General features: G+C 35.9%; 1 protein-coding gene across 2 annotated transcripts in view; it reads right to left on the bottom strand.

The window, feature by feature from the left end:
• Positions 1 to 14,893, bottom strand: part of ATAD2B (ATPase family AAA domain containing 2B) — an 82,686-nt gene that overhangs the window by 42,550 nt on the left and 25,243 nt on the right. For both annotated transcript variants that reach the window (XM_075086695.1, XM_075086694.1), the window contains exons 9-16: positions 13,357 to 13,455; positions 12,077 to 12,188; positions 11,201 to 11,316; positions 10,266 to 10,440; positions 9,389 to 9,477; positions 8,160 to 8,319; positions 7,124 to 7,214; positions 1,168 to 1,479 (exon numbers count right to left, since the gene is read on the bottom strand). In XM_075086695.1, coding sequence (XP_074942796.1) covers positions 1,168 to 1,479; positions 7,124 to 7,214; positions 8,160 to 8,319; positions 9,389 to 9,477; positions 10,266 to 10,440; positions 11,201 to 11,316; positions 12,077 to 12,188; positions 13,357 to 13,455 — 1,154 coding nt within the window. The remainder of the gene's footprint in view (positions 1 to 1,167; positions 1,480 to 7,123; positions 7,215 to 8,159; positions 8,320 to 9,388; positions 9,478 to 10,265; positions 10,441 to 11,200; positions 11,317 to 12,076; positions 12,189 to 13,356; positions 13,456 to 14,893) is intronic.

Raw genomic sequence — 14,893 nt, 5'->3', positions numbered from 1 at the left:
GTACTAAAGTAAGTGCAAGGGATAGAGCAAAAATGCACAGCTGGACTGGAGGAACTGCAGCAGCCAGTGCAAGGATCAGCTTAAGCTGCCTGGGCTGCAAATAAAGCGTGCTCTGGAATAGGAATGAAAAGAAAGTCATGGCTGTCAGATTTGCTTTATGACTGGGCTATTTTCAAGTTAATCACACACAACCACAAGTACTGTTTACACAGTGTGTGCAGGAGGGGGTGGCAGGCAGCGATCCCATACAAGAACAGTAGAAAATAGTATGCCAGAATAAGTAGGTATCACACCCAAGGTATCTTGTTCAACATTTTAAAAATTCCAAAAACTGACCAGGGTTAATTATAAAAGTATGTCTCAGAGAACAGCTGGGTAAAAAAAACCCAGAATCTATTGACTCACTGCCAGTCAAAACAGGCAGTCACATTCCTTCTTATTCCCCACTTCCTCAATGGACTCACATTGCTCCCATTGCAGCAAGGTTCTGGCATACATCTGACCCCCTAGTGAGTTGATTTTTCTCACTAATTTGGCAAAAAGCTAACTTGACAAAACAGCAAATAGTTCTCCACTTGCTAAGCCAGCAGAATCAACTCAGAGGATCAGGAGTGCATCAGGCCAGTTCAAGGGGAGGGAAGCCTCAGGACTTTCTCCTTAACCAGCAGCTGACCATGACACAGGCTCAGGTACCTCGGCTAACCACAGCCTCACTAGCTGAGCTGCGAGCTCCCCATAGCACTCCTTTTCAGCCTGCTTCTGCACCATCAACAACCAAAGGATTGGGGACAGCTAATTGGCACTCAGGACAGAAGCACCAATTTCAGGTCCTAACACACTGAGCAACGTTATCTCACTATTTTCTTTTGTTCCACCATCTGATTATGCCCCATTATTTCTTGTACTTACAATGTAAATTACTTGGGGGTGTTCCTTTTTTTCAGATGGCACTCACACCTATGGATCTTGGTCTATATAGGTCAGTTTATTAAATTCCACAGCAACTTCGAATCAGTAAAAATAATTATACAACATCCAAGTGAATTGTATTTACATACTAATAACACCGAACCAAATACACATCAGGTTTAAGGCTAGCAACACAAGAAAACCAGTTGAAATTTCCAAATTGAAACAGCATTTGCAAAAAAACCCCAAACCACATACCTTCACTTTTGTCACCCTGGCTAAATTCAGCATGAGGAAACACTTTGTGTAAAACCTCAAGAAGGTTAGTGAAGGTACGTTCCAACAGTGGTCTGATCACAGGAGATAATGCATGTCCTGAAGATGTCACAGCACGCTGGGAAGCAGGCACAATATTCTGCATTGCATGATAAAAATCCTGCGCGCTGAGAACTACTGAAGAAACATCAAGCTGTAGTTTCTGACTGCTCACATAAATCTGGGGATAGCGTCGTCTCAGGGCAATCAAGGCAGCCTCAGTGCAAAGTGCTTTTATGTCAGCTCCACAGTACCCTAGTGCACACAAAAACAAAAATATCTTCCATGAAATAGCATTGCTGTGCTACACGTATTTCAAAGATGCCTAAAGCCAAAAAACAATCAGTAATACTTAATTGTCAAGGTCCACAAAGCATCTGCCAAAAGGTATCAGGTCATAATCCAGCAAGCGTTGTGTACCAAGAAATTATGTGCAGGTATATTGAAATATAGTGAGAAATGAATTCCACATTGAGGTTAAAATGACCAATGTTTTCACTATGTAGTGCGATATGTAGTGTATTTTCAGCCCAGGGTTATAGGTCTGTCATTGCCCTTTCTTTTTCCTTAATATCGTCTAAAGTATGTGTACAATTTTTACAGGCAAGTCCCTCTCCTCCTTTTTTACTTTAATATCTCTACATGGGTATAATTTTTAATAGCAAAGTAATTTTGTTCTACTGGATGAACATCACTGACTTTAAACTTTTACAGACTGAGAAAATGAGCAGTATAAAGAAAAATGTTTCATGGGTAGAATATGGAAGAGATTAAATCTCTTGGTAAAAAAGCATACTGTGGACTCTTGGAAAAATATGAACTTCTATCAAGAAAAATGTTTCAGAATTTTTAGAGTCTCATAATTTCAACTAATAAAACCAAAAGAGTAGAAAAACTATTAAAAAGCATTAGAATTTTAATTTAGCCTAGCTTCGTAAATATCTACAGGTGGCTACCTATAATTGCTTAATCATCCTCACTGAGAAACACAGAGCTGATAATTATGAAATACTGAGAGACTTAATACCACTGTGTCTTTTGCAGTGCTAACGGTTTGGGGGTTTTCCCCAGAGCTAGAAATTAGATTTCAATTTTTTCCATATCTCTCAGCAAAAGGCATTAATAAGCCACTGTATTTTGTAGCACCATGGCTCCATCTTTAAAAAATGTACAACATTATTCCGGTGGGAATACTCTTTTAGAAAATTATAGTCATTATAAGAAAACGTGTTGCACTGAAGTACTGCCACATAAGAGTTCATGGTTTTGCAACAAAGTGTTTACAGAAGCTAACTAATCAATTCTTTAGTTAAATTATTCTCTATCAACTTCTTTTTAAGCAGACTTCCTCCTCCCTGGTAGGTCTTACACCATTTGCACTTTTTCTACTCTATTTTTGTATCAGTGTTTTGTCAGCACCAAGTCCCAAAACTAAAGCCTGCCTTGTTTCTCTCCCTTTATCCTCTGATGTTCTTTCACTGCTGCTGGCACACATATTTTTACATATAGCAACAAGGAACAAAGCTGATTCCATATAGAGTGTTGAAAAACAAAAAAGGAAACAATTAATACTGAAGATAGACAACTTCCCATCCCCATCATTCAGATATATAAATTTGGGGGATAGTAATAAAAGACACCAGCTTTTCAGCTACGAAGATGACTTAAATCAGTTGAGACTTCAAATTCCACCCATTTCTCACATATACTTGAAAATAATTTTTAAAAACCAAAAAACACACCCAGATGGAAGATCACCATAAATATCAGACTCCTTCTGCAGCTTTTAAACTAAGCTTTCCAATTTTATAAAAAGGTTAGTAGTTAAATTGTTTAAACTTGATGAGCACACACTGTGACTGTTATCTAAAAAGCAGGTAGCAATTCACACTCACAAGTTACCTTGAAATAAATACACATGACATTTGAAGTATGCTCAAGTACATCCACTATATTAATCAACAGGTAACTAATAATTTTCAGTACTAAGTTTATTTGTTTTTAACTAACCCCCATCATGAAATTAAATCTATGCAGACGCACTTCAACCATGTGAACCCATTCGACAGTAGCTACAGGTGCATCAGAAAAAACAAAACCAAGGTTTTTCCTCTAGATTCTTCTTTGTTCCTTCAGTATCAGGTATCACATTCCCATTTAAATTGGTCCACTTCTGATCTAACAAGCATACTGGATTAAACAAAAAATGCTGGGAGGCTCTAAACCAACGCTTAAATCAAAGATGTGCTAGAGATGTATAGTACCCTGAATGGCTGTCACCTTAAAAACTGGTTAGTATCTTCATGACAAAAGATTCGGCAGCTCAGGAGCTATATCCTTTCCAATTTTTCTATTAATAAATGCTGCAATATCACTTTCTAACAGTCATTTTAATCACCGCTTGTACATCTCCAAAGAATTGCAAAATTAGGAAATAATAGCCTGTAGCCTATTTTTAAAATTAAATTCTCAGGTGATCAGATACACAATTAGTCTCCATTTCTACTTTTCATTTCTCAGGAGCACTTATATTTGAAGACTAATAATTGCTGTCTCTTTTTGAGAGACTCTCTTGTGCATACTGTACATCCATTTCAGTGACAGGAAAACTACAAAAATCCTGTATCTTCTGAAACATTAAAGAGCATTTTATTTCTAAGAAGCAAACGTACAGTGATTAAGAGGAAGGAAAACACAAGTAAAGTATTGTCAAGGCAAAATAAAATATATCATGCCAACAGTACATAACCTGAATTTATTTTTGCCCAAATTTACACTATAATATAAACAAAGGTTCAGTGCATTTGCTTCCATTTTTGAAGCATCTCACAAAGGATGTTCAATTTGGCAGGCAAAATGTACAGCACACCTTAACTTAGCACAAAACAATAATTCTTGTCAAGTAGCCCATTTTTTTCTACCCATCACCACCACACTTTGCTTAACATTTTCAAAGTACAACTTTCAAAGATCTGGACAACAAACAAGTGGATTCCCGTGTAGGTTTCCAAAGAATGCACTTTGACAACTGAAATTTTAAAGCCATATTCTTCCACATTTACTGTGCAGAGATTATGTCCTCTTTAACATTTCTTCTGCCTAATATCCACCCCAGAAACCTAAAACAAAATGCTTCTAAACTGGGTGAAATGTTTATGTGAACAACCTCGACCACTTCTTCCAATTTACGTCATGCAACTCCCTACAGCTTCTAAACTGGACTGCAGGGGAAAGGGAGTTAGCAAACAACTCAGCATGATGACAGAAATGAAAAAGAACTACTCTGCTGGTTTGGGTTTTTTTAATTGTGAAACACACGAACACCAATGCCAAAACTTCCCCCTCTATCATTACATTAGCATGGGAAAGAAAAAAATCTAACAGGATACCACTTTGCCACAGAATGGTCCTGCAATAATAAGCACAGAGTAAGAGTATTTTCAACAAGCATCTTGAGCATGATGGTTTGCTTCTTTACAATTGTGTTTAACATTACTTAAATAACCCTTATTACATTGCAGAAAGATTCATCGGCAAGATGACAGATGGAGAAATTCACACTTTTTTGGTTGCTAATATGTTTTGTTTCCTACAAGATCGAATTAATAGGTGTGTGTCTACCTACAGAAAGTTATCATTCTGAACAACGTAGTAAGCACAAGAGACAAGAAAGGACCTATAAAGATCAGGATATCTGCGGCCCAGCTCCAGTAAGGAGAAAAAACATAATAATTACTTGTGTTTACGGCAGGTGCTAATAAGGCATCAGTGTATGGTCTTCTGAGCTATCCCATGCTCTCCCCAAGCTGCTTCACTTTGTCTGACACACATTGCAGTCATGTGGCCATTCAGTGAAGTGAGTTCTTTAATTCCTACATACACAGAAATCTCCTAAAAGGCCTGTAATCCATAACACCTGGGACAAAAAATAAAAAAATCAACCCTCAGGAAATAATCTATTTTTTGCAAGTCCTGGGGCTTTTCCCTTCTAATTTCTTTATAATTACACCCCTGGATCTTAAAAAGTTGAGTTGCACGTACACCTGTTTCCCCAAGGTCATTTACTTTGGTAGTATTTCAGGAGCTTTCTTCATCAGGATCCATATGCTTGTAGTTAAGTGTTGCCAAGTTTGCTGAACTGGAGAGAGGTGTAGACCATGCTGTGCAAAAAGCCTGCTGAGTCTAGGCAGCTTTTACTTGGGGAAGAGAGGGTGTTGGTGGTGGGGGCAGTATTTGTTTGTTTGTTTTAAAAGAAAACCTGCACACAAGAGGAAACAGCAGATAACTCTGACTTGCAACGGCCACAAAGAATCTGGCAAGTCTGTTTAAATAATTAGTTGCTGCAGATTTCACTTATAGAAATGATGAGGCTGTCTCAAGACGAAGAAGATAAACCAGTCTTACTTCAGTTGTTTTAAGAAGTCCTTGTAATAGTCAAAAGGTTTTAATCTTGGATGCATGGAAACATTTAAATTCCAACATACAGAATGGAGACAATCAAGTGCACAATAGTCGGACAGTAGGAAAGCCAAAGAAAACAGAAAAGGGTATTTCTTTTTATTAGCTGACTTTTCCACAGAACTGACAGCTTCACAGAGCACAAAGAACATCCTCCAGTCAAACCTACAAATGGCTTTCCCTATGGTCTGAAATTTTAAAATACATAATTGTGTTCTCAATGCAAAAATACGGTGAATTTTCAAAGAAACAACTGGGTTTTATCCCATCTATTCCCCTCTCTCCCACTAAGCAGCACCACGTCTTTGCACAAATCAAGCAGAATTTACATGAAATGGGTTTGGCACATGCTGTCTTATACCCGGCAAAGCTTAAACTGGAGTTTGCTGGATAGTTATGTTTCCTCCTCACCAGAAGATGTTGAGGTCTTTGTGCATCAAAAGCGGAGGGATGCTGCTTCGATGATAGATGTCCCTGTGGATGAAGAGGATAATTCGGATGTACTGTAGCTGACTGAATGGACTGATGTTCAATTTAAAAGTTCTTATTTCTCTGATGATGGATTCCAATGCACAGATATTTGAGACTGTCCTTTTTCTGAGAACTTCAGTGCTCGTCCAAGCAGATGACTGACAGAGGATGTATCTTTGCATGACAAATTGTTGAGAAGAGATTGTGGTGTGTGTTTTAGGGTCATTTCCTCTGTTACATTCACTTTAAAAAATATTTGGGTTTATTTCTGATTAGCTTTTAAGCAGCAGGTTTATCTTGAACAACCATCCTCCATTCAGTACAGCAGGTCTTTGGGCGCTCCAAAGGTATATCTAATGTACTCATGGTGTGGTGCTTTTTTCCCCCCCTGTCTATATCTACACTTTGGGGATACTCTGTGCTAGCAATCTGGAAAAAAAATTCATCTTTAGAAAGGCTGGTTAGTTTGTTGGATTTCTGTCAGAGGAGAGCATGCCAGTCAGTAAAAATGAAGGAAAAAAAAAAAAAGAGGGAAAAAAACCCCAAAACCAAAAAACCACCCAACCCCACAGAAAAACAAGTACTGTTTTTTTTTCCCCTCCATAAGTAGACAGAGAAAAAAAACAAGTCTCCATATCTCTTAAACACACTTTTTTAATGGGAAGTCTACCTAAAGATTCCAATTCCCACTTCAGTTTGCTTCTTTTTGAGGATATGCATCCTACAGAAGGACAGTGAGGTTACAGAAAGGAAACATAGTTGTATTTTCAAATGACTACTAGCTACTCATTTTGCATTTTAGTAAGACAGAAGCATATTTTGTTATTACAAAAAATAAGAATGTTGTTGAAAGTACAAAAGTTTAGAAAGGTAAAAATAATAAAATATCCTGATACATTTAACATAATTTGGAAATTTCACACAGAAGAGAAAGCATCTATAGTAAAAGTACTAACATCATAACACTCACCAACACATTTTTCAGCTAGTTCTCCTAAGAAAGGATCTGACAATTTGGGGTTCCAATCCCTGGTATGAATTTGTAAAATGTGCTTTCGTGCCTGATTTCCATGAAAAAAATAAATAAAAAAAAAAAGAGATCAAAATTAGCAAGCCAAATGCAACTCACAGAATCACAATATTTTAGACAAAAATATCATTTGGTCATGGGAATATCAAGTTATTTTACCTGTTTTTGACACGTCTGAGACACATAAATTAGAACTTAGCACTCAAAAGTCTCTCAAGAGCAACGGTTTTCCCTTCTTTTTTAATTTCATATATAAGCACTAATTTTTTCAGTATACCAGTTACACATTTTAATTGCTGTTTAATCAACAACGTTATTATACATAAACTGATCAAAACTCATGTTCTGTTTGGAATTATCATCATTTTATAATTTAATTTTTAATTGCTGCACATATGATTAACAGCTTCTACTGTCAAATGCATCTCCAATTAATTTATTGCTGAGTAGCATAGTACATACACACAAACTCCAAAACTATTTCATTTTAAAATTCTGTAGAATCCAAATACACCTATGAATATGGAAAGCAAATTTAATTTTAAGTATAAATTCATTAAATATTATGGCTGAATTTATAGAAGTCTAGAAAAATCTAGGAAAAGGAATTTAAATGTTCCTGTTGCCAATTTAATAACAATGGGCTCTGCATGAACAATTTTTACGTGCTCAACAGTCTACATGATAATAAAGCTATTTTCTCTTACCATAACTTCCAAGACCCATACTTTTTAGATAAACAATCCAGTTTAATGTGAACAATTTACCTCTCTGTTTAGTTTTAACTATGTTCTGAAGATTTGAAGTTCAATACAACTTTATATATACAGGCTGTTTTTACTAAAAATGTCTTCCTAAAAGTAAACATTCTTACAAGTAAGAACGCATGTTTTTATTTCATAAGCTTGGTCATCAGGCATTAAAATGTTTAATATACTAGAAATGTGTATTAATAAATCTCCTCTGTAAGGTTTACCTTTTGATCAGGCAAGTTGAAAAGAAATTCCCTGTCAAAGCGACCAGGTCTCCTGAGTGCAGGATCTATAGAATCCAGTCTGTTTGTAGCACCAATTACAACTATTTCACCTCTATTATCCAGTCCATCCATGAGGGCAAGAAGAGTAGACACTATAGAGCTTGAAGAGAGTTTTCAAAACAAGAATTTATAAGGAACACCACAAGAATGTTTACTTTTCAACTGCAACATTCATAATTTCAAATTTAAAAAGTTAAAAAAAAAAAAACAGTTGCAAAACTGTTTCAAGTCTCAAAGCAAAAAGGAAGCTTTGGATATAATTTGTATCATACTTAGTATTATGACTCCAGCAAGGATTACATCAAATTCAAACCTCCTCCTATAAAAGTTTGGGGAATGTGAGCTCAGGAAGCCATTTACTGCAGCTCAGAAAAGTGCTCTTCCAGTTGAAGATGTCCCTGCTCACTGCAGTGGGGTTGGACTACATGGCCTCTAAAGGTCTCTTCCAACCTAAACCATTCTATGATTACCAGGCTATGCATCATCCTGTTTAGGGCAACTGTAGCACCAGGCAGAAGAAAGGTGCAACAAGACAAAGCCACGTGTTCCCATAACCTCCTACCCTGTTGGCCCCAAAATTTCCCTCCTGTCCCTCACAGTTGCTGCCACCTATAAAATGAAAGATACAAGTGCATTCCTATAAATAGTGCAGCAAAACTGAGACTGAAGGCAACCCAGAAAAATTTCAGCAGTGAACTGTTATAAAAAAATGTTTTAAAAAATGACACAATAGCAACTCAAGATAAGTTTGCACATCACTCCATCCAGAATCAAAAGGGCAGGGGTGTCCAGTTCATTCACAGAACATTACAATTCATCATTTTAGAATAAAAATTTTCTCAACTGTTTATTCTATAGGGCTGGTAACAGACAATCTGTTTACAGTACAAAACCAGCAGCCAAAGGGAAGGCTGTGGAAATCTTGAAGTTAATAATGGCTGAAGGGTAATCTCCACTAGAGCTTGATTCCCAGCAAATCAGAGTCTGTCTGAAGAACTGAGATGATGACTTTCAACACCAAAAAAATTCAACAATCTGTCCTTTCTAGTGTAAGTGGGCTTAAGCAAAAGTAAAAACCTTTCTTGGGAATGGAGTTAAATTACACTTAAGAGTTTACCAAGATAATGTAGCATATACCAAGATAATAGTAGCTATATGAGAAATATTACCTGTGAATCTGATCTTGTCTACTAGAACGAACTGGAGCCAAGCCATCTATTTCATCAAAAAATATTATAGAGGGTCTCATCAAGTATGCCTGGTACGCAAAAAAAAAAAAAAAGAATTCACTGTTAATTCATAATTTATCCATCAACATGGAAAAGTTTGTTTTTATTACAAAGCATTAACATGCTAAACATACGTTAAGACACTTTTGTTAAAAATCTACAGGCTGAAAATAAAAACTGAATTTTCAACTACAGTACTTTCAGACAAAGCAAAAAAGAGTGCATTCTCCTTTGAACAAGCAAGATGGCACCAGTGTATCAGGTTTTACTGTGTGTGCAAGAGATTCAAGACAAACTGAGACACTTTACACTCATTTACAGAAAACAGTATCTTTTCTGCTCACAGCCTGTTTGTTTAGACATCTGTGTCTGAAAAGAGCTTTTGTTTGAGCAACTACATTTCACTGCTTTATGTGATGCTCTCTTCTGTCCATCATTTTCCAAGCCAAATAAGGATACTAAAATATATACACAACAGATGCAATCCTGCATGCTCCTCTACATAGCATTTGTCTTGAACATGCCAGCCAAATTAAAACTTGCTGATTTAAGTATTTTTATCAATTTTTACTCAAACTACTTTGTCTGTTTAATTAATGGACAAGTTGAGAGACTTCTTCCCCTCAGTTTTCAGAGCAAGAAAAACTGTTCTCAGCATTCCTCTATTTCTTCATCTAAACATAAAATTTGGACAAATCCTGCCCAATCTATGGAAACTTATGGGTATTTAGTTTCAACTGCAAATAATTTTGACTGCCTAGAACACAAAAAACAACACATGGAGAAATTATATGAAAAATATGTATTTTCTTCTAACCTGATCAAAAAGGAGTCGAAGCTGACGTTCAGATTCACCAACCCACTTACTGAGACAGTCTGCTCCTTTCCTCATAAAGAAAGCCACCTTTTTGTCTCCTTGACTGCATTCATTAGCTAGAGCTCTAGCTACCAAGGTTTTACCTGTTCCAGGAGGACCATAGAATAAACAGCCCCTGAAGATAAATGGATCAACACAGTCACAAACTTATTTTATGTCTCCTGAAAAACTCCAAGTCAAATTTTATAATGAAGACAGGGAGCCTGGAGAAGAAAGACTTACGTTCAAGTATTATAATTTAGTGTATTGAACATGACTTAATAAAACCTAAGTTCGTTTTATGCTTTCAAATCAGTAAATCTTTGCTTTGTAAAGAACTTTAATCAAAGGCATATTAAGCTCCCAAATGACCGTTTTACACTAGTTAAATACTTCCTCAAATATTATATCTTAGGTAATAGTCGAGTCAGTTTTTGTTACTTCTTTGGAGAGACATACTTCCTTTAAATGACGAAAATATCCCAAAATTTTCAATTTACTTAGATTATGTGTACCCATTTAAATCACACACAAGATGCCTGATTAATAAATATTAAAACCATAATAGAACATTATTGAGATTACTTCTATATAAGAAACAAAAACATTTAGCTTTATTTAGTAAAAAATTTGATAACAATGGAAAAAAGTCAAGGTACTACTTAACAGAACACTTGAGAATTTGACCAAATTTCCTACCACAAGAAAAATAAACTAGATTTTTGTAACTCTTAATCCCAATTACATTCTAATAGACAAGTGGGGTAGCAAACATGTAAGTCTATTTGAACTGTAAACACTTCAGGGAAAGAATCAATCTCCTATATGTTTTCAAGTGAAGCATTCTTCAGGGCTTAATAAAATAAAAATACAACAATAAGAGTAAATACACCTACCTTGGTGGCTGAATTTTGAATTTTTCAAATATTTCTGGATAGAGAAGAGGAAACACTACCATTTCCTTAAGTGCAAGGATATGATGACTCAATCCCCCTATACTATCAAAACGCACCTTGGAAAAAAACACAAAGCATACAAAGCATATATTGTAACAGCCTTCCACAAAAGTACCTTTACTTATAAAATAACGTATTTTAAAACAAATTACAAACAACATTGCGTTGATCTACAGGAGTTCCCTGAATTTTGAAAGTGTAAAAAAAAGTCGAGAAAGTCAACTCTTGTTTGCCCACATGCGGTTTATCTGGTTCACAAGGTACTGTGCCAGGGATGCCTGGACATCTACAGAGGTCCAGTCTAAGTCTGAGAGCATTTTTAAGCTCAGGCACAGCATAACATGAATATAGTCAACGTACTGCTAGTCAATGGTTCAGCCCTAGTAATTCAGCAGCTTCCAGACAGCACACACCAATAGCTAATGTGCATTATTGTTTCTGAATAGGCACAGGACCCACATGGCTAGTACCTAGTTAACCAACCCAGGTGGGCAGTAATTCTGTGGTCTGCACTGCTCAGCATATCCCAGTTTCTACTGTCACAAGTAATCACAAACTGACTGTAAACAAAGAAATATAGTTGGTCAATTCATATTTTGGTTTATTTGCTATATATATGCAGCCTGTTGATTACCTACAGGACAAAAGCAAGTGCTTTGTAGCCCAAAGGAATAGACCGACAACAGCTTTGGAAAAAAATAAGAAAAAGATCAGTGAACTTATTATAAATTTACTTCAACTCTAATGAGAGGCTGTGGTGAATTCTGCTTATGCATAATTGGGGGAAGGAAAATAAAAAGTTCTAACAAAACCTACCGATTTATCTACAATCATAGGGTCAACATCAGCCAAACTTGCCCCAACTTTCACACGTTCACGCAGGATTCCACTAGCTAAGTCTTCTGCTCTGAAGTTTAAAGGCAGGCACCTGTTCAACAACAACAAAAGATCACCAAATAAATATTGTTCTGTTTTGATCATTTTGCTGGCATGGGAAGAACCAAGAGATTAAATGCCTTCTACTACCTAAAGAGGCACCCTTCCTGGACTGATAAGGTAATTAAAACTAACCTTTTTATTGTGGTAATTATTCTTGTATATCTGGAAGCTTCTTAACGATAGTTTTATGCTTCCATACAGACATTTCAATCTGCAGAACTAGGCTGGACAGACTGTTTTGATTAAACACAGAAGAAACAACATTGACAAAAAGAACAAGATGCTCTTCACTGGCAGTGATGACCTGCATAAGTTCAGTAAGGTAAAAAACGGATTAACAGTACAAGGAAAACAAATTTTAAAAAAATATAGCTCATTAGGATCTGAAGAAAAATAAAAATTTTTCTTGCAGATCAGCTGTAACTCACATCCACCTGTTCTAGCTTCTTAGTGTATAAAAAGAAGCTTTAAGCCCTGAAACAGGTTAAATGCACAGTTAAAGGGAGGAAGAAAAGTACCAGTAAGATATAGGTTACGCTTGGAACTACACTTTTGGTAGTGGTACATCTTTGGAGTTCCTCAGGTTGCAAAAAGGAATGGTGTGGCAGACAGGAAAAGACAGAAGAAAAAAGATGAGAAAACACTTTTTTTCTGCTCAGTTTTCCAACTAAGGTATCTGTGGCAGTAAGTAAAGTTACTGATACACCTTACAGATCTTCCACTTTTAGATAACTGATGAATAAATGTAAGGTCAAAAAAGTACATGTTGGGTGTGTAGGATGCACATGTTATTACACAACAGGAAAAGAGAAGAATAAGAGCTGGTCTTGCGAGTAGAACTGAACTAACTGGGACCAAGTAACGGCAAGAATAAAAATCCATTTTAACAGACAAGCATTCAGTCTTATAACCTAACTGAATCACACAGATATCCTTATCTTTCCGTCTTTTTATCACTACCGTTAATTATCTACTCATAAGACTTCAAAATCTATATTAATATATAACCAGCAACCATCTTACACTGTGTCTGGAAGTAGTCACAGGCAGAATCAAAAAAGTCTGCAGAACTCATAGAACATTACAGAATAGCTTGGCTTGTTTTCTGCTGAATAATAAAAATCAAACCCTCCTAAATACCAAGGATGTTTTGATACCTATTTCTTGCTCTGGCCATGCTTTTAGATTTTCTTCTTTCAAAACGTTCTTCATCTGAAGAGGTGGTATCACTGCTGTGAATGGCATGCTTCTTTCTCCTATTGAAGTGACAAAATAAATATAAAACTCAGTCCTTTTTGCAGCAGAACAGCATTTTTGATTCCTTTATAAAACCAAAATTGAAACAGCAAGTGCAGTACTGTTCGCATTTAAGATGCATACAAATTTTAGTTTTATTAAGTATCAAAATAATCTGGGAGGGGAACAGCATCTTTTACTGTCACAGGGATATCCGAATTCAACGTAACATTATTAAAAATGTAGACCCCCATAAGATATGTGGTCCTGTCCATGTTACCCCAGCAAGCGTGATTGAGCATTCAATCAATCAGCTGCTGAAGTTCACCAGACAAAAACTGTACTTAGGAAAGCTTCCATCCACTTCAGCCACCTCCAACGTAACAGAATAATCAAGATCTCCTTACTCAGTTTCAAGTTTCCCTTTAAGTATTATTTGAAAAAATTGCATACTTCCTGAAGCATATGGTCTCTTTTTATGAGGCCATTAGTTCTGAACAGCAGAACTGTTTCACAAAATACCTCTATTGTAGTTTAACTTTTGCTCTCAATCTAAGTAAAATTACTATTCAGAGTCTGCATGAAACATTTCTTTGAGTATGACAGTATTTCAGAATACTGAGTATTTCAGAAATATTAGAGAATGTACATTACATCTTCTGTACAAAAAGGTGTTCAGTTTGATATCAGTTTGAAAAACATCAGCACTACTTTTGCATTAAAAATTTGGCTACTAGTAAAAAATAATGAATTTTTATAGTGAATTTTAGCTGCACCATTTGTGAGAGCACTGACTAGCTGTTTTTTGCCAAAGGATAACAACGTCAATCAGTTTTACTGTTTGAGGACCAAAAACTAGATACATTTAAAAACATATCAAAGAGAATATCATGCAATTAGGAAGAATTTTTATGACAGTGTCCTGACAAGAAGGGATAAAATGAGAGCAGAGCAATGAGCATGCTAAAACAGAAGGGATAATTGCTTTCACACTCTTTATATCTTACTAGCAAGTACAAGTCCTCAGATTACCCAACAAAATGCCATATGCACTTTAAGAAAAAAAAAACCTCTTAAAAAGTAAATGTTTTTATCAATATTACAAAGAAACTTGTAGAATCATAAGATTCTGCTATTATTTTACTTAATTTTCATATTTTCACTGTGCCATTAAATTGAGCAATAAGATGGCAAGAGTTTCAGCTGAGACGAGTATTCATTTACTTGGATTCTGTTCATGGGCAGATTTATCTTTTTGAAGTTTCAAGTAAGTTTATTTTTAAGAAAATGTATTAAGCTCTGATCTCATCTATTTTGTTAAATAAAGCCTATCGACAGTTTCCAAGACAACTTGGTGTATTCCAGACTTCTCGGACACAAAAAGTAAGCGTCAAAAATAATGTTTGGTAAGTATTTTATTAAATTGTTAGTATTACTTGGACGAATTCTGAACTGGAA

This window comes from Phalacrocorax aristotelis, chromosome 3, assembly GCF_949628215.1.
Source record: "Phalacrocorax aristotelis chromosome 3, bGulAri2.1, whole genome shotgun sequence".
Taxonomy (NCBI): domain Eukaryota; kingdom Metazoa; phylum Chordata; class Aves; order Suliformes; family Phalacrocoracidae; genus Phalacrocorax; species Phalacrocorax aristotelis.
The sequence above is the reverse complement of the archived record's forward strand: the minus strand, read 5'-3'. Positions and strand labels throughout refer to the sequence as shown.